At 40.9% G+C, this 25,894-nt stretch overlaps 1 protein-coding gene across 2 annotated transcripts in view; it reads right to left on the bottom strand.

The window, feature by feature from the left end:
* E2F7 (E2F transcription factor 7) overlaps nt 1-25,245 on the bottom strand; it is a 45,650-nt gene extending 20,405 nt beyond the window's left edge. Inside the window, exons 1-7 of one of the 2 annotated variants that reach the window (XM_012442098.3) lie at nt 25,195-25,245; nt 24,374-24,460; nt 15,368-15,643; nt 10,293-10,461; nt 5,760-6,050; nt 4,371-4,529; nt 2,798-2,932 (exon numbers count right to left, since the gene is read on the bottom strand). In XM_012442098.3, coding sequence (XP_012297521.2) covers nt 2,798-2,932; nt 4,371-4,529; nt 5,760-6,050; nt 10,293-10,461; nt 15,368-15,643; nt 24,374-24,460 — 1,117 coding nt within the window. In that variant the 5' untranslated portion in view covers nt 25,195-25,245. Of the gene's footprint in view, nt 1-2,797; nt 2,933-4,370; nt 4,530-5,759; nt 6,051-10,292; nt 10,462-15,367; nt 16,111-24,373; nt 24,461-25,194 lie in introns of those variants that run through there. The other variant, XM_064376952.1, reaches the window with a different exon arrangement.
* Nucleotides 25,246-25,894: the final 649 nt, after the last annotated feature.

The following is a 25,894-nucleotide window of genomic DNA, read 5'->3' as shown; positions in this document are numbered from 1 at the left end:
CACATGTATATTCTCCATAAGGCACAATGCAGCTTTCTTGTGCTAAGAAACACTAAACAGCAATACTTGAGAGCCAAAAAGCACAAAAATGTGAATAAGTGGCACTAGAAAGATTGCAAAGAGAATGCTGGTTTATGGTAGGAGAGCTGGAACAAGAAGGCAGAGTACTGCCTGATTCAACTTCAACTGGGAATATGTGCACTGGGAGATCCAAATTCTTCACCAAGCTGTGCATGACCACAACTGACTATGGAAACACCCTGGGTGCTGACTTTGGAGTTACATGTAAATTTTAGTAAGTAGACAGACTGGCAAATAAGAAATCTGTGAATAATGAAGATCAACTATACATGATTCACTTACAAAAAAACTGCAGAAAATACAAACAAATCCAGAGTGACAGAAAGCAGATTAGTGGTGGCCTGGGGAAGGGTGTGGGGACCAAGAGGGAGGAATTACAAAGGGGCAGGAGGCAGCTTTTGAAGGTAACAGGTATGTTCATTATCTTGATGATTTCACAGGTACACACATATAAAAAACTTATTGAATTATCAATTTAATTTCCTGCCATTTATTGCATATCAATAATACCTTGATAAAGCTGTTACCAAGAAAATACCATTCATAATACACTGTGCCATGCTGGTAGGAAAGAAGAGGAGAAAGACATTTATGAAATTTGTGAGAAACTGCTAGGCAAGGGGTAAAGAGTGGCTCAAGGAATCAAAAGGGACTTGATGTTATCAGAAATGAAATAGGGAATATGGAAAGAAGACCAGGTTTCTGAAGGGTAGAGAAAATACATCCAATTTAATGTTCCTGACCTGCCTCCAAAGTCTTTCTACCATGTCAAATCAGAGAGTTCTCCCACTTCTGTCCCTTGGTGCAACTACATGAACTCCTCGACTTCTCAACAGCCGCCATCTTCCAGCTATCTTCTTTTCTTTTTTTTCTTGAGACGGAGTTTTGCTCTGTCACCCAGGCTGGAGTGCAATGGCATAATCTCGGCTCACTGCAACCTCCACTTCCCGGGTCCAAGGGATTCGCCTGTCTCAGTCTCCCAAGTAGCTGGGATTATAGGGGCATGCCACCACACCTGGCTAATTTTTGTATTTTTAGTAGAGACGGGGTTTCAGCATATTGGTCAGGCTGATCATGAACTCCTGACTTGAGGTGATCACCTGCCTCAGCCTCCCAAAGTGCTGGGATTATAGGCCACCATGCCCGGCCCAGTGATCTTCTTTTCTTTAATGGTACTACCTACCACCTTTGATTCCTTCCTCTCTTTTAATCATTGTCCAAAGACTCTGTTAATTCTATCACATCTAGTCCAAATTTCTTGGCTCAATTTTTGAGGTCTTCCAAAAATGCAGTCCCCACTGATCACACCGTATCTCATTATTTTCTATCCCATGTTCTCTTCATGCCTCCAAAACCCAACAGCCCACCAGAACTTAATCTGTATCCTCTCTGAATGCCTATAGAGCCAGTACCACTCTGTCTAGCGTGTAATTGCTCTCCTAACTTTCAAATGTATGCTAATTATATGCCTAATTATAGAAGCTCATTAACTGACTAAAGTGAGTAAGGCACTATTCTGGATACTATGGGGTAATCAAGGATGAATAAAGATGATGTCTGGTCTTAAACGTGTAGGGCAGGGATGACACCACCATATCAACCTCACCCACCACAAACAGCACAATACTCAATTGCAAGCGTTCAGATGAAACACTCTGCTCTGGGCTATCAGGGAAAACTTCATGGAGGAGTTGACATTTGAGCCAGATCTTGAAGGTTGGGAATATTTTCTTGTTAAAAAGAAGAGGGCTTCACAGGTGAAAAGAAGAGGAGAAACCAGAGGCAGAAAGCAGAAAATGGAAAAGTGGTATGCTGCATGCAGGTGGGGACTGTCACTCACATCTTCACTCTCTCAGGGCCCTTAGCATAGTCATTGGCACAGAGTCTACACTCAGCGTGTACGCTGGGTTGAATCTGTTATACTTGATTTTAAGTGGTTTCATCTAGATCCTAAGTGAATAATGTGCTACAAGTGAGGTGGAGAGGCATATATTTATAAGCCTGGGATAAGTGGCTCACATTTATACCATTAACACTAAAATTGGAAAGGTAATTTAAAAATAACTTTAATGGCTTTTTCCCAGGCAGTACAGCTACATGTAAAGTAGCTGGTGCAGTTGGATCTAGTCCCTGATTGCTCCCGTATTACCCATGAAATAAGTAGAAGATAATATCCTCTTTGACTCCGGTTTTATAAAATTATGATATTTATAACCTTTTAAATAAATTACAGAAAACATGTCCATTACATCCACACTATATGTAGATGCAATCTTAACACATATTAATTTTGTGATAGTAATTGATGTGATTTTTACTCATAATTTTTATATTACGTCAAATTTCAAAGAAAAACCATGTTTTATTGTGCTAATGTAGAAACAACTGGAGCTCAAAAGAGGTGTCATTTTTAATTCTTGGTCCCAAACTTTCAGGAAAAAGCTTTAGAACAGAATTTAAACAGCAAAATAGCTATAATTTAGTAGTTACAGAAACCCCCAAGTTATAAACGCTATTTCCTTTCCTACTATGTGTGGGCAAACCAGCACGCACCAATTGCAGGCTAATGTTAACTGTTCCAAGAGTGGAGTCACTAGTCTCATTTTGTATGTGACATGGGAAAAGATCAGTCTCACTGTGTAGTAGATGTGAGACTGGGAAAAGGAACTGAGAATTCTAAATAAAACAGCCTGCTAGCAAAACCACACCACCTTACCACTTGAGCTGAAGTCCACCGGCCCGATCCACTTGAAGGCTGGTTTACGGCCTCGCTCTTCTGTTACATGCACTTTCTTTATCAGAGACAAGCTGGTCAGAACATTGGCTATGTCATAGAGGCGTCGTACCTTTGCTTGAAGATATAAAACACAATTATGGTCATGCCGCCTGTGACACCATGACATAGTTTAGTTTATGTGACAGGTAACTTTTCTCAGCTACCATATAAACCTCGGATGGAAAGCAGCAGGTTGGGATGAGATCAGTGGCTCTGTCATAAAATCACCCAGGATTTATGAACCTGCAGTATCTGAAGGCTAAGGGAAGGTCAGTGTGTCCTTTCACTTCCACAACTTCACACCTCTTGCAAGAGGCACCTGGTGACACACAGGGAGCACCGTAATTGCAAAATCACCAAGGGAGGGAATGGGCTGTAATTAAAGGCTTAGTAAATGTAATTCTGACATGGCACGTCAAAAGCATGCCCTGAGTTTCTCCCAGCAGGAGACTGTGGCACCAGGTCCACCAGGCAGGTGGTCTGTGAAAATGACAAGGATTCCCCAGAGCTTCCTGCCAGGCTGCACTCCTGGGCACATAGGATGCTCAAGGTCAACACTACAATGTGTGAAAGATAGGCAGCCCCTCACCTGAAATTGTAGCATTCCAGCCACCCAGTGAGAAGGGGTGGAACGGGCCTCCCCTGAATGTTAAGTGGTTTTGGTAGAAACACTTAAAAATGTACAAACTACATGAAATACTCAGAAGGGGTGGTAGCACATTAAGCAGGCAAGATCATGACCACAAAGTATTTTCTATTTAAGAAATTGATTTATAGGTAGGAAACCCATTTGACCTCAGCATTAAGATCAAGCAAAGGAGTTTGAATTATCATCCAGAAATAGTAAGCATTCACCCTAGATGCAGCTTTATTTTTCCCAATCCTGATTCTATCTAGCCATTTCACACAAAGGTGACTGTAATTTCAGCTGGAAACAAAAAATAGCTAGAATATGTTGAGCTCATGGTTTCCTGGGGCTTGAACAGGCTACCAGCAGCCCAGGGCATGTGGCTCAGTATCAGAGCTGGACAGAAAAGGAGGATGCACTGAGTGTGATGTTTGGAAACTCTCTCCCTGTCCATGTCCCACCACCCTTACCCTGGCCATTCTTCTGGTTCTTACCTGTAGACAATTTTCATCTCCACCCTTCAGAAGAGTATGCAGGGGGTGGGGAAAAAAGGGGAAAGAAAACTCAGACATTCTGTCTTGGATGTAGCAATACTAAAGAGAAATGCAAAATAATTCACACCCTCCCTGACCGGCGTTCTCAGGATAGTGTTCTGTTTTTCACTGTCCACTGAAACCATCAAGGGAAAGGCACTGACAGGACTTTAAGCTGAATTCTAGTCGGTGACTAACTTACCTGTCACAGCACCAAAACCCTTTATGAATGCAGGAAAGGAGTATGCATGTCAAAAACAATATATATATATATAATCTTGGAAGCAGAAAATATCAACATATGAAATCCCGCCCTTTTTGTGTTAGTAAGTGGATGTAGGTGAAGACTTACTTTTAAATTTACTATGGTCCGGGGTATCTTGGCTTTCTTCTATCAGTATTTTGGCAGCCACGTCCAGAGTGACAATCTTGGTTTTGGAGACGAGGAACAGCATGACAAACTTCTGGCTCATAATTCTCAGAGACTTGTCTTTTCTACTGTTTGCTGATGCTACACAAGGAATGAAACAAAAGCATTAAAGCATATGATTTTCTACAAGAAAGACGATACTTGCGGCTTGCCAAAATGATCTAGCCCTACCAGCACATGGAAAGATCACCCCTGTCAAAGGCAGAAGCTTACTGGATACACAGCACAGAAGTTAGCTCAGGAAGAAATGAGACAGATTTTCTTGTGGCTCGTAAAATTACTCTACAGTAGGCATAAACTCTGAGATGCATATTTTAAACCACTCGATGCTTTATACTTACACTTCCTATAATAGAATCCATGTGGTAGTTTTCCTGAAGCAACGTCTTGGAAAGATTAATGTAAAAGGATAAAAGGATAGGGTAGGAATATAGAATTGTTTTCAGAACATCAACTCTCCTCTCAAAGGCAAGAACTCCATTTTTATTCTCTGTGCCCGCAATATCTAGACTATACCCTAAACATAGTAGATGCCCGCCTCTTCCATTTCTTTTCAGAAATATGTGAATAAATGAGCTATATATAAACAGGAGACAGATTAGATATGTGCTCTTGTGGATGGCAGGCAAACTATCCCTGACAGATGGCTGTCTTCTCTGGTTATTAAGATAAGTACTGGCTCATGGGGTGGAACTAAAAGGCATGAGGCAGTGAATCTAATGAAAACCAGGCCCACTTTTCTTTCTATTTCTATTTCTTATATTTGCACTTGTACTTTGTCATCTTAGCAAAAGGGATGAAGATCACTGGTTAAAACAAGAAGAGGATAAATATGAATTGGGAAGGAAGAACCATGCTGATGTAAATAAAAATTCTCCAAATGAAAACAGAGGTTGTCTGTCTTTCTTATCAACATTTTCTTCGAACAGAGTTCTTTCCTAAGTAGTCTACTCCAGTATATAATTAGATAAAATTCTTTAAAAAGATAACTTTTTCAAAGTAAATCTTACAGTTGTACAAAAACAACCAGCATGGGGCTGCCTATCTATAAATGGGAGTACTGCTAGTGATCTATTCTCCCAACAGGCCAAACACGAGTGACCTGCCATGAGCCAGGTTTATTTAAATGAGGTCGAGCAGGCAGTCCAGTTGGGGGGCCATCTGCCTCCTTTTCTTCAGTGAAGAGAATAAGAGGACGTCTCTCTCCAGGGTTGTCAACCTGGCACTTCTCATCTGAGCAGTGACTCTTTGCAGAGGAGACCATCACTCGCCCTTTCTCTGCCATTACTCATGAAGTTACAATGGACTTACAGGAGGGATAGTCGGGTTCAGAGAAATCCAGTAACTGTTGTTCCTGGGAATCTGGATCGCCATCTTTTTTACGTTCTCCAAATTTATAATCCATCAGGTCCAGCTCTTTCTGTTGGAGGTAGGCCATCTGCTCTTCATATTTCTGCTCTTCTCCTAGTCTCTGGAGGTTCCTCAGGGTTTTTGGCAGGCTGTGCCGTCCATGCCAGCCATACTGATTCTTAGCCACCCGGCTGACCAGATGCAGTGACTCCAGCACATTTACAATGTCGTAGATGCGTCTCCTTTCTACACCTGTTTGAAAAACAGAGGCCAACAGACATCATGCAGACAAACATTTTTGAAGACAAGTTCCTTGAGGGCCTGGACTATGTCTGTGAACTACTTTGTCTGATCCCCAATATAATGCCCCCTGTGTGGATGCTCAAGGGATTCGACCTGCAAGGATGCAAGCAATAGAAATTATTTTTCTTTTTACTTCTTCAGATCCAACCCTTAAAAATATCTAAGATAAAACATCTATCTAGAGATGGTGATAGTTCCATCTGTCTGACATAAATAATATAGCAGCTGCTCTTTAGACCTGTTAGGCAAACCACACAAACACTTCAGCATGCTGAAATGGGTGGACTGAGCAACACACATAACAGTGTGCCTAATGGACACTTGATGAATGGATGGTTGACTATGACTTGTACTCCTAATTATGCAGACTACAAAATCAACTGTGCCTAAAAACTGACACTTCGCTATTGGACAATACTATCTACGCTTTCATGGAGTTTGAATGATATAAAAAAATTACCTTGATAATGCTGTCAATGGACCAGTAAGGAAAACAGGTGCAAATATTACGTTTTCTATTTTGAATTGGAAATGCAGGTGTCAAGGGCTTGAATACCCTTCTCATATTACCGAAGGAAGCCAGAGCCGGGGTTGGAACAACATGGGAGTCTCCTTTTGTTCATCATGGCTATTGACAATTCTCTGTGTTCGCATTCATCATAACCCAGCACACAGCCCAAAAGTGAAACACAGAGACTCCAGTACAAGCAAACCATGAGGCTCAGCAGCTCGCTTTCCCAACACTCCCAAGGCAGCTAGGATTATAAGCTGTCCATCAAACCCAGCAAAAAACACTTAAAGTGGTTGAGGGTGTGGGGCTCTGGGGTCAGACTGCCTAAATTTGAATCCCTGATTTATGCCTTACTAGCTGGGTGATCTTGGGAAGTTACTTAACCTTTTTGTGCCTTTGTATTTATCTCAATAATACCGAGGATGAAATGTAAGTGTAAATATAGAGTCTCCAGTAGGTGTTAATTTTAAATAAATACTTTTGTCATGACATTGGTTATACCTAAAATCCCTGCTAGCATAAGAGGTCACGGCAGAAACAGATTTTAAAAATCTCATGTCTGTGACTCATTCTGTTGTGCAACAGACCCTTGGGCCCATAGCAAAAGCCTCCAGGCATCTTACAGAAAACCAGCCCAGCTACAAAGATGCCTTCTTTCATTTCACTTGCCAGGAGCTGTTATATAATCAGGGCAGACTCTGAATGTAGCTGTTGGCCCTTCAAAAATTTAACATGAGAAATATACCAAATTACAATGAGAACTCTGGAACTGAAAGGACGTTCTATCACATGCATAAAGAGGCATTTCACAGTCAATCAGAACATTTCAGCTCATGACCCTGAAAGGCTTGTTACCCTCATAAGCTCAGGCTTTGGTGCCAGATGCCTGCCGGAAGGTGCTGGCAGGAGCACGCAGCAGCCCCTTGTCCAGAACTGCCTGTTTCTTTATTCCAGTCTGTTTTCATATATTAACACATCTTGTTTAGAGCATAACATTCTATAAAACTTCCCATTAGAAATGTCATGTGACTGCAACTGACACCCCAGGGCCAGCCATATGCCCCTCTGTTTTGTTAGTTTATATTCGATAATAAGTTGTTAAGTCTCCATCTAGTGGCTAGACATCCCAAGAAGGGAAAATAAAAGAAGCTTCTGACCACCTGGAGATTCTCAATGATTCTCAGGAAGCACAGTGGGTGTTTAGTAGGTGCTTTTGGTGAAAACCAACATGGCAACTGCCTGCCTGCACAATCCCTTAGCTCTTTCATCTGAACTGAGTTTAACTGCCCACTGGCTAGTGCACCAGAAAGTTCCACTGCACAGGTCTCAAGACCGGTAGGTTACTCTGAGGGCTTGCTCTGTCAGAACACTTTTCCCTGGCATTCAATCTTCTTTTTCTTTTATATTGAGGTCATTCTATTAATCCCAATCATAGGATTAGTTATATGGTCAAGGATTTACTAATTTTTGCTAAGCTTCCCTTAGTTGCTGATGGAACTTACTAAAAATTCTCAGCCCAGAAAAATAGTTTCCTAGGCTGTGCTATTAAGTCACTCCCAATTCTCTAAACTGTTACCCATGATATCCAACAATGTCAAATCTACATGGCACCAGAATCTGGAAAACAATGTAATTTGAATGCTCTGCACATCCTTAGTTAAATACAGTCTTGTGGCCTGTAACCCGGGATGTAGCACTGAGTTCAGACTCAATCCCAAAAGATATTCATCAGTGAAACAGCTTCTAGCAAGGGACCCCATTTTATGATGTCACATGAAAAGACAGCATGCTTGTTTGGCAGGTCTGGGTAATCAGGAGTCATTGGGAAACCCATAAAAATCCCTGGAGTTCTGCTCCAGGCAGCCAAAACATGGGGATGTGTGCAACAATCTGGAGCCATATGAAAGTAGGAATCCACTTTTCTGTCCACCCTGGGATGTAACACAGCCCTCCAACATCTAATCCTTTGTTTTCCGCAGTGACACCAGTGCAAGACTCCTTAATGGAAATTGGGTATATAGAGGAAGTAGGCTTCATGAACCCCAATGAGAAGGATATCAGACGATCTGTCATTTTACCTTCATTACTGTAAGACTAGTTTCTAGGACCCTGGACCTAAGAGCCTCAACTGGCTCTTCATCATGGCTGCTGGAAGGTGCTGGCAGGAACAGTCAGCGGTTCCTTGCCCAAAACTTCCTGCTTCTTTATTCCAGTCTGTTTTCATATATTAACACTTCCTGTTGAGTGTAACATTCCATACACCTTCCCATTAGAAATGTCATGTGAATGCAACTGATACACCCCAGGGCCAGCAAGGGACCCCATTTTTTGATGTTCGGTTGGCTCATTTTCCCTTTCTTGATTAACTGCCCCCAATCCTAGAATACTATATTACACTTCTGGGCTCCAAATCAGCCCCCAAACCATAGCACTCTACTTTCTCTTCCTATCTATAGAGGGGGATAGGGCAGCTAGGGTATTGACATTCTAGTAAGAGCTGATCAGAAACTGTTCCTCATAATAATAAGAGCTCACCATGCCAGCCATTGACTTTGGCATGTTACTGACATTATCCCTAACTTTGCTATGTCTCTGCAAGGTACGTGCTGTGGTCTCTAAGTTATAGATTAAAAAAAAGGTTAATTCACCTTTTAAAGCTCTTATAGCCTATAAATTAGAGAGCTGAGCTGGGCTTCAAACCTAGCCCTACGTGATCCAAAGCCCAGCCCATGGTCTTCTCATCTTAACCCACTGTTTCTTCATCTCAGTTTCCCACAACCAAAATCTATTTAGCTTTCAGCTTGAATAATTCAGGTTGACCTTCCTCTATTGGGCACATTTCTCTAGGATATGGAAGAAATAGAACTAAGAAACAAACTAAAAATTATAATCTATCATTTATTTATTTAGCTGATTTCTTCAGAACTTTTTCTTTTTTTGTGTGTATGTAAAACCTTCCTATTTTTAAGGGGACACCCTGACACCCTCAAGCCATTGTAATTTCTGCTTATTTAACAAATGTCAACAATATGTTCTTTCGGGAACTAACTGCAATGTCCACTAGGGGTCTCTATTCTGAAGCAGGTGTACACATACTTCCAGCACACACACCCAACTCAAATCATGCACTCATGCATGTGAACACGTGGATTCCTCTTTGTTATAAGGGTTAGTTGTGTGAGTTATGTCCAAATGACCTTTTTCTAGTTTGACCCCACTTGCTGTACCAATCATCGTATGGGACTTTAAACATAATGCTCTTGCTCTCAAATCGTGCTTTACGAAGTTGAAATAACACCAGTTCTGAACTGCTGGAAGCATTACTAAAAATACAAAGCAGGCTATTTCTAAATATTTTTGCATCTGTTTGAAGTAAGATGAATTTAAAATATGAGATACTAATTTGTAATGTAACTCTATTATAAAAAATATTACTCATTATAAAATATTTTTTAAGGTTAAAAAAGACTGTATTCTTGTTTGGTCCTCAGGTCTAAAAGTCTCCCTCAAATTCTTTGTATAATGAAGAGAAATTTGATGATGACAAAGGAATCTGTGCCTGTTCCTCTGTCTTCACCCAACTGAAGGGCCCACACTACCTGAAGTCTTCGGCCTGCCCAAGAAAACCAGTTTCCCACAGTAACTGGAGACAGGCCTCCAGGTAATCTGATGATACATACCAAGACTGACAGCAACTTCATCTAGAGAGATGGTAGTTTTCTCAGTTGACAAGGGATAACTTGGATAGCGAGCTAGAAACTTCTGGCACAGGAGTCCTAAACTTTTCTGTTTTCTGCTTGGCCTTTGCTTTTCAAATTCGTCCACAGCACTGTCCCCAACAACATCAAGCTACAGAGGGCAGATAGAAGGGAGGGGGAAGATGTCACAGTTAACATACTAATGGAGAAATGGCAATGGTCAGTACTGGCAAATTGGGGGGACACCTCAATGCATACCATCCTAGATTCTGGTTAAAATAAGTTTCCTAATCTAATTCCTTGAATGTTTTATCTATTGTCTCCTCTGGACTGACTTTTTTTTCTCCTTTATAATTTGAGACTGAGTCTATTAGTTAAAAGTTTGACAAATGAAAAATGTAAGTCATTTACTGGTTGTTACAGCCTAGCTACTAGTGCACTCGCTGGGCCTGTGGAATCAGCATCACCAAGAGCTTGTGAGATGTAGAATCTGTCATCAGCTATATCAGAATCTGCCTTTTCATAAGATCCTAGGTGATTTCTATTGACAGGGAAGTTTCAGATGCACTGGCCTGCCTTCTTCATCAAACTGTTTTATATTTCACAATTGACCAAAGGTTAATGAAAGTGAATGAAGGCAGTCCAATCATATTCTTCCTTATTCTTTATTTGTAAATACATTAAACTAGCAGCATCCTGTCTCCTCTACCCACAATTGAAAGGGGCTCCATTCAAGCCCCAAGAAAGTAAAAGGCTTTTCAATGAACAGATTCAAAGAGAAAAGTGATATAATTATCTCTATAGGTTCAGAAAAAACATTTGATAAATTTAACAGTCATTCATGATTTTCAAAAACACCTTTAAAAAACTCAGAATAACAGAGAACTTCTTCAATGAAGGGTATTCATGAAAACACAATGGCAAACGTCTATTTGTAAAACTCTGGAAGTGGTCCCTTAAAGTCAGGAAACGATAAGGATGCCCATTATCACTTTCTCTTCTGCATCAGATTGAAGATCCTAGTCAATGTGTGGGGACGAGAAAAAGAAACTGAGGCACAGGGACTGGAAAGGAATCAGCCACTTTCCTTCTCCAGAAGATATCACTGTTTACACAAAAAACTCAAAAGAATCTCAGACAAATCATTAAAAATAATAAAAGAATTTAGCAAGGTAGTTGAATACAAGAGAATATGTTTTTTTAAATCAGCTGCATCCCTGTACAACAGTAACAGCAAAGGAATTGAAAAGATATCATTTACGAAAGCAACAAGATCGATAAGGATTTTAGGAATAAATCAAGCAAAAATCTATTTGCATAAAATATGAAAACTTAAGATTTTAAAGAATACTTAAAATTTAGTGAAATATACTGTCTTCACAGAGAAGAAAACTCAGTATCTTAAAGAGATAAATTCTTCTTAGTCTCCAGATTAAATGTAATCTCAATTAAAATCCTATCTAAAATACACATGGAAGAACAAACAGACCAGAGTAGCCCACACACTCTGAAGAAAGATAAGTTGAGGGTTCTGTTTTACCTGCTTATTACAATAGAGTTTTGAGGTAGGGATGGACAATGGAACAGGAAGAGTCTAGAAACAGACACACATGTAAATGGAACTTTGACATGAAAGCAGTTGCACTGCCAGCCCAGCTGAGGGGAGGAGAAAGACCTCCTGAATAAATAGTGCAGGGACAACTGATGATATGTTTAGAAAATCAAAGTTGCATTCTTGACTCACACCATCCACAAAAAGCAATTCCAAATGGATCAAGAATTTAAACAGGTAAAGCAAATTTTAAATGAAGAAAATAAAGGAGAATATTTTTCTAACCTTGGAATAGGGAAGAATTTCTTCGGACACAAAAAACATTACTCTTAGAAGAAAAAATGAACTAAATTAAACTTAAGAACTTTTGTCCATCAAGAAATAACATAAAGGGAAAAGACAATTATCAAACTGAAAGAATAGATATATAACTCACATAATTAATAAAGGTTTAGTTTCAATATATAATCAATTCCTACAAATCAAAATGACAAAAAAAAAAAAAAAACCCAATAAAAATTGGCAAGGAACACAAACAGGCATTTCACAGAAGAGCAAAAAACATGGTGGCCAGTAAACATGTGGAAAGAAACTTAATCTCATGAGTAATCAAAGAAAAGCAAATGAATATCACAAAAAGATACACATTGTATAGTCATGAGATTAGCAGAAATTACTAAATTTGACAATTTCAAGTGTCAAAAGGATATGGATGGCTAAATGTTTATATTTTACTGGAGGGAGGCAAACAGTACTTTGGAAAGCAATTTGGCATTAACTTGTGAACCTCTGCATATCTAATGACCTAGCACCTCTACCAGTAGTTACGTACCCAAAACAGTAGTTCTCAAACTCTTTGTTCTCAGGAGCCCTTTATGTTCTTAAAAATTACTGAGGACTCCACAGGGCTTTTTGTTTATGGGGATTATCTATTGATAGTTACCATGTTAGAAATGAAAACTGAGACAGTTAAAATGTTTTGTAAGAAAGGGGTATTTCATATAATATTTAGTTTCCGGATTAATAGAAGAGAACTGATATTTGTGCTTGCCTTTTGTAGTCAATCTGTTGCAATAGCCACATCATGTACTTCCCGGAAGATGCCAGTGTACACTTGGGAGAGAATGAAAGTTCAAAAATGGCAAAGGTATTTATATAATTATGAAAATAGTTTTGACCTCCCTGACTCTCGGAAAGATTGTCTGTAGACTCTGAGGTCTCCAGATCACCCTTTGAGAACCACTGCCCAAGGGAAACTTTTGTATATGTATACCAGGAGACATAAATAAGAACGAATATCATAGCATAGTCTGTACTAGCCCTAAACTGCAAACAACCCAAATGGCTGTAAACAGGAGAATTAAGAAATAAATTGTGGTGTAGTCATGCAGTGGAATATCATAGAGCAATGAAAGAACCATGGCTACACACAAAAACACAAATGAACCTAAAGGATGTATGTTGATTGACAAAAGCAAGTCCCCTAAGACTATAAATACAAATTCAAGAGAGTGCTTACTCTGTTGGGGGGACAGATGTAAATTAATTACATTGTATCAATTTTTGGGCTGAGCGGTAGATTCATGGTGTTAAAGGTACTGCAAAAGATATGTGTATTTTAGATGATCAAATAGTCTAACAAAAGGTAATGAAGACTAGTTTAAGAAAGGTATTAAAAGTCTGTTTTAACATCGAGTACACAAAGACAGAAATAAGGGAACAATAGACACCAAGGCCTACTTGAGGGTAGAGGGGTGAGAGGAAGGTGAGGACTGAAAAAATACCTGTTGGGTATTGTGCTGATTACCTGGGTGACCAAATTATCTATACACCAAATACTCGCTAAATTCAATTTACTCACGTAACAAACCTGCACATGTACCCACTGAACTTAAAAGAAAAAAACTACTTAAACTACTTGATTTTGATCGAATACATCAGACATTAAAAGCATCAGTATATAGTAAGCTTTCTGGATACAAGATCAATATACAAAAAAAAAAAAATCAATTGTATTTGCATATACTAGAAATAAACTATTGGAAATTGAAACTAAAATAAAAAATACAATTTGCAATAGCATCAAAAAACTTGGAAATCTAGAGATAAATCTGACAAGAGATGTACAACACCTGTACACCAAAAATTGTGAAACACTGCTGAAAGATATTAAAGTCCTCAATTTCAAAAGGAAGTCTGTTTTAAATCCATTGAAATTGTAGGCATTTACTTTCTAAAGGTGGTGAACACTTCTAGTGACTCATCAGCTAAAATCTCTCTATAAAGCCTAGTAGAAAACCAAAATTTTAACTGTTTTAGGGGTGTGTTAAACAACTAGTTCTACCAAAGTAAGATCAACAATGTTACCTTGTGAAAGAGGTCACTAATCATTTCCATTGGCTGATTGTCACTTTGCTATATTTTTGTTAAAAGAAATTACAAAAAATCTAATATTTATATGCCTTTGACAACAAGAGGCACATTTAATCTTATGTAGTTTTAAACCAGGACAGGTACAACAACCCTCATTTTACAAGTGAGTAAACTGAGGTGCAGAGATTTCCCCCAGTCACCCAGCTAGCAATTTGAACTCAAGGCCTCAGAAACCAGCTCCTTGTGGGTTTCATATCAAATATAAAATGGAAAGGAAGCCAAAGGACAGCCCAGACTTAAAAAAGGAATTGTGAAATCCCTCTGGCTTCAAGCCTTTAGGAACTACTCTCAAGACTGATTTGTATTTAGTTATGTAAAAGAATCTCTTAGTACTACCACTGATTTCCCACTGCAATGTATATAACAGATTAAAGTCATTTTGTTCTATGAATTTCAAGTTGTAATTCGAGACATCTTTTTTCACTTCTCTCTTCCCAATTTCTTCATTTTGGCAATTTTTATAGCTTAAAAAATCTGCCAAAAGGAGAAAAATCGCTAAGAATACTGAAATCTGTAAAACTTTTCTTAGCAAGTTTGGGAAAAAGCTTGATGGGAAATGAAAATAATTGATCTTTTATTATTATTTTTACACAGCATAGACATGCTACTTATTCAACAGCTCTGTTTCCCCACAGAACAGGTAATTTAAAGATGGCTTAACTTCAATAAAGCCCCAAACTAACAAACTGGTCATATATAAGAATAATGGAATTTCCTAAACCAAAAATATTTACATTAATATTATCCTTAAAATCTGGGTAAAATTAAAATTCACAGAAGCATTTTAAAAATCCAAATCCCTTCATTAAATAAAAATGATTAAATATCATTACTTTAAAATGATTTATCATTTTTAAATGAGCCCTGGTCCAAGGAGTATCATATAGTAAAGAAAGCATTCATTATGAAAAATAAGATAGAATGAGATTTCTGTAATAAAATCAAAAGATACTCAGTTTGACACTGCTTTTGGCTCAATAGGAGCTGAAAAATTGAGAGTTCTATGACTTTTTAATAATCAGGTAAAATTTTTTAAGTTCCATAAAATTGCCAAGGAGCACAGTCTGTTTACCTGTAGAGAATCTGTAAATACATCATCCTTGTTTTCAATGCGTCGGAATAGTCCCTTTTTCTTCTCCCGGTCCCTTATATCTGGGCTGGCAGCACTAATGAGCATCTTCAGGTTAGCTGTGGGTGTCCATGGTTCCGCCTGCTGTCTGTCGACTAGCTTAACTGGAGTAATGGGATTTCTTTCTGGAGTAAATTTTTTTTGCTTTGATAAATCAATTGGTTCATTTTTTATTGGAGTCTTCGGGACCATTCTTGATCGATCAACAAATATATTTTCCTATTTTAAAAAAGAGACTTTTAGCAAGAATGAGAAAGGGCAGGTATCAGCTAAGAGTACATTTTGTTTCCACCATTCACTAAGACTTGAAAATACAAACAGGACTATGTGTTTAGGGCTGAAAAGTATCAGGATAGGACTAATGAAAATTAGAAGGCTTCATGGGAATCAAAGAGTGGCTCCAATGAGAAGTAGATTATAATCTGCTACACCTTTTACACCTATCTTTCATGGTATCTCTGTAAGAGAAAACACAACATATCTGTCACTGTTACATGTTTGTAACAGATGGGGACTATGGGGACCAACCTGGGTTGAGTCCATATTGCTTGTAGGTGTCATCTTTTTTAAAACACTATTTACAAGTTTGCATGGACTAGTGAAGAGCAAGAATGCTTTTGTAGTTCAATGCGCACCAGTGCTAATATAGCACTTAGTAGCAGAACCAGTGAATGGAAGAGCACCCAACAAAATCCCACATTTTAAGCCAACGTAGAGAGCTCTCTAATGTCATTCTCCTAGAGCAGTGCATCTCAAACTACCCAAGATAAAGGATAAGTTTCTTTAGATTTCCAAACTCTGGCAAACTGATACGTGACCTTACTTCATAGGACTAATATGTAATGCAACTCCCACCAGATGTGATTTGCCATTTGAGTTTGTCACTCAAACTGACCCACAGCTTCTTCAACAAGAAGAGACCACTGATCATAAGCTTAGACATGGTGGCAATACTTGTGCCGAGGTTTATTTTTCTTCTTTTTTTTTTCTTTAAAAAAAAGATAGGGTCTTACTCTGTTACCTAGGTGAGTACAGTGGTGTGATCATGATTCACTGTAGCCTTAAACTCCTGGGCATGTGCAATCCTCTCGCTTTAGCCTCCCAAGTAGCTGAGACCACAGGCACACACCACTACACCCAAATACTTTATTTTATTTTTTGGACATAGGGTCTTGCTCTGTCACCCAGGCTGGAGTACAGTGGTGTGATCACAGCTTACTGCAGGCTCAAACTCCTGGGCTCAAGTGATTTTCCCACCTCAGCCTCCCAAAGTGCTGGGATTTCCAGTGCACACAAGTCTTACTCTGTTGCCAGGCTGGAGAGCAGTGGTGTGATCTCCGCTCAATGCAACCTCTGCCTCCTGGGTTCAAGTGATTCTCCTGCCTCAGCCTCCCAAGCAGCTGAACTACAGGCGCACGCCACCACACCCAGCTAATTTTTGTATTTTTAGTAGAGATGAGGTTTCACCATTTTAGCCAGGCTGGTCTCGAACTCTTGACCTCGTGATCCTCCCACCTTGGCCTCCCAAAGGGCTGGGATTACAGGCATGAGCCACCGCGCCCAGCCTTACCCAGCTAATTTTTAAAATTTTGTGTAGAGACAGGGTCTCGCCATGTTGCCCAGGCTGGTCTTGAACTCCTGGATTCAAGTGATCCTCCTGCCTTAGCCTCCCAAGGTGCTAGAATTACAGGCATGAGCCACCACGCCTGGCCTTTTTAAATTTTTTGTAGAGATGGGGTCTCACTATGTTACCAAGGCTCATCTTAAACTCTTGGCTTCAAGTAATCATCCCATATTAGCCTCTCAAAGTGCTGGGATTAAAGGCATTAGCCACCACACCTAGACTATTGAGGTTTTTAAGTGTTTAACTCCCAAGTTAATTTTTCTGTACCCTGGTGATGGCCTGTGTAATAGCACCTGCCTTCAGACTATACTTTGAGGTAGACTGTCTTAAATAATTCTAAGATTAATGATGGTCCCACTGTTAAAAAGGACTAAGTATATAGAATCCACCTTTGGAACTACCAAGTAATTAAAATATATCTTTCCCCAAAAAAATTTTCAAAAATTCAATATGAGAATTCGAGAATTCAATATTCAAAAACAGAAAGATACTGCTCTTTCTGTAGTATTCCCTTCCAGTCAACAGTGTCTTACATAATCACAAAGGTAGATGAGTTATCTGTCACTCCTTCCCTGTACACTCTATAGAGCTACTATATGCTTGGGTTTTGGCTGAGCAGTGGTTTACAATAAGTGCTTTCCTATAAATGAGCAACATGTGAAGAGGTAAACTATTGGGAGAAACTGGAGTTTGTGTAGGCAAGGCAACTCTTGCTCCTTGGATCAGCAGAAGCTGCATGCTAGCTATGGCAACGTTCTGTCCCAGTATAAGAGGAAGGAGAGGAGCGAGTGGAAGTGGCGGTTTCTCATACTACAGTAAGCACCCGGTCCAGAGTGCTGCATCCACCCACCTCTTTTAACAAGTCCCTGTTAGTGTGCTATTCTGATAAAAGGCTTCTACAGGTGAACTCTCAAGGGTAATTACTGTTTACTATGTGCCATGCTTTGTTTCATGTATTTTGCATGTATTGACTCCTCATCCAATCCTGTGACATAGGTATTATTATTTTTCCAGTGTATAGATGAAGAAACTGAGGCACAGAGAAGTCAAATAACTTGCCTGAGGTCACCTATGACCTCGTTCAGTGTAAAATCATTGGTATGCAAGAAATAGCTGAAGGCAGAACTTTCTGAAATACTGCATCTAAAAATGAGGTTGTGTCCTGGGTACAAACTGGGAGGAAGTCATCTTTTTCACATCTCCAACCAAAGGTACCCAGCAGGCCACTGATCCCCACTAGCACCTAGGGAGAGGCAGCATGGGAAATAGTTATATATGCAGGATGCAGGGCCGGCTAACCTTCCCCTCCTACTTATCAGCAGTGTGAGTGCGGCAAGTTTCTGTACCTCACGTACTTTATTTCTCTCAACTGAAAATGAAGTTCATAAAAATACCAATCTCAAGGGTTATGAGATAGTTCCTGGCATATAGTGAGCGCTCGATAAAACAGCTATTATCTTTTCCCTCTTTCCTATTCTTTATTACCATTCACTCTGGCATTTTGAGCTAAATATACTACAGCACATCATATTGCGATTTAACTTCCTGGATGTGTCTTGTCTCAATAACAAGACTGTGCCCTTGAAAATGTCAAGAAGCAAGTTCCACATGTGTTGTTCTTCACAATTTTTGGCTCAATGCCTTGCCCACTGCAGGTGCTCAGAAAACACTGTGCTTTGATGAGTTATTCCAAAAGGTATCCTCATGGTGGAGGGTGTGGTCCAGGCATGCTGGGTGGACAGAGATTTACACGCCTTCTCCATTGCTTCCAATAGACTTACTTTTTCCCTAGTGAGGGAGCAACTGAGAATGAATTATTTCTTCATACACTTTGATATATTTTCACTGAAGTTTACGGAATACTTAAAGTAGGAGGGGAGTTAGGTCATGTAGGTTATGATTGTCAAGAGAAAAAAAATGCCAAACCAATTGTTTTCTAGGGACTCAGGTGGAGAGAAAGTCAACTGCAATCTAGTCACATCTCACTCCATCTGTCAGTCCTGCTATGCTGATGGCGTATAGGGCTGTGGAAAGGGTACTGCAATGGAAACCTGATTTGTGTCCCAGCTGTTTGTATCTTTTTGATCCTGGACAAACTGTTCATTCTGTCTGGGGGCAGGTTTCCGTATGTATTAAAATGAGGAATTTAGACGAAATTATCTATCTCCAGGGTTTTCTAGCAAGGCTGCTTAGCTGTGGAGTGGATGCTGGGACGAACCCTGATCTCTTCAGATGTGACTCATTCCCCAGCTGCTGGAAGCAATGCCAACAGTCATCCCATAACCAGACTGCTTTGGCTGAAGACGGCTGACTCGTCCAGGGTCACACCACTTCCTCTCCTATACTCACTGGCTGGTAGAAGTAGCACAGACATATAAAAGCAAGGCCTCCTTGCCTCAACTCTGGACTCCTCTAACGGCTACTCTAGAAATCCCCAGAGGGTAACTTCCACTATGACTGTATGGCAGCTCCACTTATCCCTCTGTCCAATTCCATGTCTTCCCATCCCTTCCCTAGGCATTGATCCCAAGAGCACTTTCTAATAGACCTCCTGCACACTTAACCTCCAGGTAAGATTTGCTTCAGGAAATCTGACCTGTAATACCCTGGAAATCACTCCCTCCATTACAGTGTCTGGAGATATGTATCCTGTGAAATGGTCCTCTAGTTTTCATGTGTAAATAGAGGTACTATACCTTGGCTTACCTACCATAGAGTTGCTGTGATGATGAGCTCAGAAGGTAAAAGCACTCTGTCATCTGTGACAAATGTTCAATATTATTACTAATAACACCAGCACACTGACTCTAGGTAAACTGGTTTATGCTGCCACAGAAAAGTCTTGGTTGTCTCGGTTCTACTCCTGCTCCTGCGTCAGATACAGCTTTGACCATGTTATCTCAAACAATATACACAGTAATTGGCCCTTAGCCATATTTAGCCAACTTCTTTTTCAGTTCCCTCTCATGCACATCCCACATTCTGTCCAAACAGTCCCCTTGCTTTTCAAACCTGCCCTTCACTTTATCACAGCTAAGCTGGTGCTCACGCCACCACTTCCTCTTTAATGCCACTGGCTTTGCCTGTTAAAATTCTGTCTACTATTTAAGGCTTATTGCAATGACTACATGTTAGAAAGTGTCTCCTTCTAGTTATGAACCAACAACTCTCCTTTCCAGAGCACACCTTCTAGAAGCAATCCACATTTGAGGGTTTCATCCACCTACACCCTAGGGGTCCCTCAAACTACCAGTCTGTTCTGATCCACTGCTCTTACTTAGGTCACCTCTCAGTTGCCAGATCAAGTCAGAGGCAAAATATCTTACTTGACCTCACTGCAGCAGTTAAGACAGTTGACTATTCTTTGCTCTATAGAACTCTCAGCCTTTAACTTGTGAGATACCACTGTTTCTCTCCTGGTTCTTCACATACTTCTGACCGTGCCTTCTCAGCCTCCTTCTATTTTCACTCTTACAAACCAAACCACAGGAGTCCACACACAACCCTCTGCCCGTCTCTCACTATTTGCCACTCCCATGTATAGGGCTTTAAAATCAACCTGTATGCTGACAATTCCCATTTGTACCTGACTACAATCTTTCAGGAATTCCAAAATCAAGCCACCTGCTGCCTTCTGCATATACTTATTTACCTGTAAATCACACAGGTACAAACATATTCCAAACTAAACTCAACTTCTTTCTCAGCCACTCCCAAAAGAGATGAATGACCTTCAAAGAACACCCATGCCCATTAAGTCTGGGCATTGTCCCCAAATAAACCATGCTCATTTCTACTTCTTCACTAGCTCCCCTCCTCTCTACTTGCCTGAGACTTAGTATTCCTTCTAGCTGTAGCTCAAGTGCTAGCTCCTTCACAGAGCTCTCCTAACCTCTTTGCCCCAGACTATCTGTTTTCCACTTTTGTTGTCTCAAGCATATTGTAAATAGATAGTAACTTTGGGTAATGAAGTTGGAAACTCCTGTATGTTTTAAAGAAAAGTTTCTCCATAACTGCTAAGAAAATGCATGCATAAGACAGTACTTACAGACCTTGACCAATGGGCAGATGGCCAAGAAAGAAATCCTCTAAATGACCACTGATCCAGCAGGACACCACTCCATGTATTCCCCAGAGGGATTCCAAGAAGGAACAATTCAGCACTACTAGCTTCCAGCTACTCTGATTTCATGAACATTTTCGGAATGCCCATACATCATGCTGTTTCTTCTGCCTAAAATGTCCATCTCGTTCACTTTTGCTTTCTTGTAGGTTGAGCTTTCTCATCCACTAAGACTTAGCCCAAATCTTCCTTCCCCTGTGAAGCTTTTTAATTCTCTCTGAAATCCCCATGCATTTATTTCCTCCTCCTCTTTCTGCCCAAGTACTTTGTTCCTACTCCTAGTATAGCACTTAACAAATCAACAGTATAGTTTCACATTTGGGCCCCTGAAAGTCTCTCAGGTAACTGAGAGCAGGGCGGACATCATGTTTATCTTTAGGCTATCAGTCTGATTCAAAACAGTGTGAAGACTATGTGGTTATGGGTGCTTTACAAAAACTCAGTGTGAGGAGTACTATATATTCATTCCAGTTTATGGAAGAAAAGAATGGACTTAGGGAGATTAGGAAACTCATTAAATCACTATATCCCCAGCATCTGGATGAAAAATATTTGTTGAAAGACCTTCTAAATATATTGTTTGAGGTCACATAGCTAATAAATGGCAAAGAGCAGGAAATAAAACCCAGGATCCCTTGGCTCTTAAACCCCATGTTTTCATCATCCCTAGAAAGCATCCTTCCTTTATTTCATAGCAGCATATCTGTTTACAGTCACATAGCTAATAATTGGCAAAGCAGGAAATCAAACCCAGGACTCCTTGGCTCTTAAACTCCATGTTTTCATCATCCCTAGAAAGCATCCTTCCTTTACTTCACAGCAGCATGAAAAAGAGAGACAGAAGCCCCTCCTAGTAACTATATGGAAGCACTCTGTTCTCATCTCTTGCCTTCTATTTGGGAGGACAGAATCCCTACTCATACACGCTATTCTAAACATTTTCACTGCTTTTCCAATCTCTTTAAGTCAGTTTTTTTCCACACACATTAGACCGTGAAAACTCGACTGGACACAACACTTGCTGATGCTAGAGGAGAAGGGTCCTTGTCAAAGGCACTTGATAAAAGTCATTGACCCAGGAAGAAGAGAAGCAGAGCACTGACTTAGACTTTTATATAAATGTACGGATACATATTCTTTCAAGGCTGAACCATCCAAATTAGAAAGGAAAACAAAGACTTGTTCTAAAACTCTCAAAGCCCAAACTCTGAATATACACGTTAAGTCTGGGCATTTCCACCCTCATGGTTTAGATAATTTAAAAAAAAGGCCAGTTGTTTTTTCTTCACTTTATCTGTGGTTTCACTTCCAGTGGCCAATAGTGGTCTAAAAATATCAAAAGGAAAATTCCAGAAATAAACAATTCATGAGTTTTAAATTGTATGCCATTCTGTGTGATGAACTCTCATGTTATCCTGCTCCGTCCTGCTTGGGATGTGACTCACCCCTTTGTCCAGTGTATTTGCTCTGTAGATACTACCTGCTCCTTCGTTAGTCACTTAGCAGCCACTGTGTTATTGGCTGACCTTCATGGCATCGCAGTGCTCATGTTCGAGTAACTCTTATTTGACTTCATAATGGCTCCAAAGCACAAGAGTAGTGATGCTGGCATTTGGATATGCCAAAACGAAGTCATAAAGTGCTTCTTTTAACTGAAAAGGTGAATGTTCTTGACTTAAGGAAAGAAAAAATCCATACTCCAAGGTTGCTAAGATCTACTATAAGAATGAATCTCCTATCTGTGAAATTGTGAAGAATGAAAAAGAAATTCATGCTAGTTTTGCTGTCATACCCCAAACTGCAAAAGTTATAGCCATGGTACGTAAGTGCTTAGTTAAGACGGAAAAGGCACTAAATTTGGGGGTGGAAACATAAGCAGAGTAAACAAAAATGTGTTCCAACTAATGGCAATCCTTATCCACAGTTTCAGGTACTCGCTGCAGGTCTCAGAACACATTTCCTGTGGATAAGGGGGACTATGTATTTCTTTGCTTAATAAAAATAAATCAAAATGCTGGACCAAAGTATCCCTATGTGGGGGAAGCATACAATTTCACATCTATCCCACATTAACAATAATCAAGTATTCTTCAGAGGTTCATATGACAGGTGCTTTGCAACTGAGGAGTTTCATTGTTGATGCTAAGCCTAAAAATAAGACCAGGAACTCAGAGGGTTCAATGCCCAAGTTGCTACTCACAGATTTATATTCAAAGTTTCTAAAATTTGGTTTGTTATTTCTATTTGCCTCCGCCTAAAAATGCTCAGATAGCTTAGACATTGTTATGGCCAGTTTACTTTATAATGTTTCTTGAAAACAACAGCTTGGTCTTACAAATCACAAGGGGTGCAAAATGGAAGGGAATGGCTCAGTGCAAAACTAGCAATAGTATGGTAATATATTCAGAAAATATTGATGTGTTGAGCCACTTTATCTCCCTGATGGTAGGTACAGGTCTACTCTTGGGTGAATCCAACAGCCTCTAGGAGCTAGTTTATTGGTATGAAAACATTTCACAGCACTTTAATAATCCAGCATTTATAACTACAATGGTCTATCTTCCTGGGAACAGAGGCTTAGCATTCCTACAGAGCATTAGCTACACGACCCTTGACAACTGTACTACAAACGTTGATTGCTGTAGCCAGCGTATTTTTGACTTATATAAATGGGTTACAACATTACATGTAACCTTGCCTATTTTTCCCACTATATCTGAGAGTACAATTGCAGCAATAACGGTTTGGATGGTTCTATTTTTTCATTTTTTTTGAGACGGCGTCTCGCTCTGTCTCCTATGCAGGAGTGGAGTGGTGCGATCTCGGCTCACTGGAACCTCTGCCTCCCGGGTTCAAGCAATTCTTCTGCCTCAGCCTCCTGAGTAGCTGAGACTACAGGTGCCCACCAACACTCGCAGCTAATTATTGTATTTTTTTTTTCTAGTAGAGATGGGTTTTCACCACATTGGCTAGGATGGTCTCGAACTCCTGACCTTGCCATCCGCCTGCCTCAGCCTCCCAAAGTGCTAGGATTACACTTTGGCCGGATGGCTCTGTTTTTAAAAAAGAATGTTTCTATAATGTTCATCAATATTAATTATTATATTTAAATACAAATACAAATGGCATGTTGGAACACTTAATTGAATTCAACATCACCATCTTTAATGTATTAGAAAGTCAAGTATTTACGTTTGCTTACCTTTTGTGCATTTTCCCCATCTTCAATTGCAAAATCTAGTCTGGGCTGCCTGATCAGGTCTTTTAGTGTTAAACAATTTACCTCCATCTGTAATTACATTAGAAAATGATTTTACAATTAGATATTTTTTTCCTCCCACAAAAAAATCTACATATATTTTTTCCTCCCACAAAAATATCTACCTATTTGTTACTTGTTTGTCAATATGAAATTCTCAATTCTCTAAACACATCCTGGGCATTTCCAGGAGTGTAGCCACCCTCAACTTCCTAAAACTCACACGAACAAACTCAAACACCTAAAGTGTGCTTAGTAATACAGGAAAGCTGGTAAGGAAAAAAAAGTGTACAAAAATAGTAATTCTTTATGAAAAGCTAGATGGCAAAATAAAGTTACCAAGTCGGAAGGGTGTTGGGCAAATCTGTCAGAACGTGCAGGGTCTCCCAGGTCAGTTAATTTTGGCGCAAAGAACTGAGAGGAATTCGGCTTTGAGGGGGTTTGAATCGGGGAAGGAAACCCGATCGCTAGACCAAACCCACTTAGCGCTGAGCGCAGTCCCTCCCCAGGCCTCCATGCAGACCCCCCAGATAAACTCCTCCAATGAAAGCCCCAAATCGTGGGGAAGGGCAAATCCCCTCTACTGCCCGGCCAGAGGGAGAGCTGCAGCCGGCACAGCCTCTGCGCACCGGGTCCCCAGGCAGAAACACCTCGAATCTCCCACAGCCGGGGGACGGGAGGGGTGGCAGGCTGGCAGCCGGGGCGGGAGGGGTCCCCGTATCCCAATTCCCGCCTCCCTACCAGTGCTGGGGTCGCACGCTTACCCCTGCTTTCCAAGGGAGGCTTCCTGCCTCTGCAGGGACCTTCACGGCCCCACGCCGATAAGGGAAGGTGGTGCGGCAATCAGCAGCCGGGCGGCGGCATCGGGAACGGAGAGCGAGAGGCGCAGATCCCCGCGCCGAGTGCCCTGGGCTGGCTGGGACCCCGCGGCGTCCGGGCTGCGCCAGCGTTCACACCCCGCCGTTCGCGACTCCAGCCTGGATCCCAGTCCCCGCTAAAACACCTCCTCTGGCGCCTTGAGACCGAATTTGAGAATCCACCAATCAGCGGCGGCCGGCGGGCGGCTCCGGCCAATGGTGCGGCGGCACGGCCCGGGCTCGCCGCCCCTCGGAGTCTTGGCGCTCCGAGCCGCGCTTTTTGCCCTCACCCGCCCAATTGTTGCCGCCTCAGCCCCCTCCCCCTTCCTGGTACCTGGAAACCTCGGGCCCGGGAGCCAGTTCCTGCTGGGGACGCGGGCGGGGGCGGCCGCGGGAAGCCAAGGTGGGGGCGGCGCGGGGCGGCGGGAGAAGGAAGGGGAGGAGGAGGAGGCTCTTTTGTTATGCATACAAGACCCGCGCACGTCCCCGAGGCTTGCCGCGCCCGGGGACCGCGGACACAGCTAGGGGAGAGGAAAGCAGATGGGGTTTGGAAAAACAATCTACACCCTCTGGATGCTGCTGCCGCCATCCCCACCCGCCCAAGCAA

The sequence above is a fragment of the Aotus nancymaae genome, unplaced genomic scaffold, assembly GCF_030222135.1.
Source record: "Aotus nancymaae isolate 86718 unplaced genomic scaffold, 86718_ANA_hifiasm-v0.15.2.pri h1tg000016l, whole genome shotgun sequence".
NCBI lineage: Eukaryota > Metazoa > Chordata > Mammalia > Primates > Aotidae > Aotus > Aotus nancymaae.
Note: the sequence above shows the minus strand (reverse complement) of the source record. Positions and strands in the feature narration are given on the sequence as shown.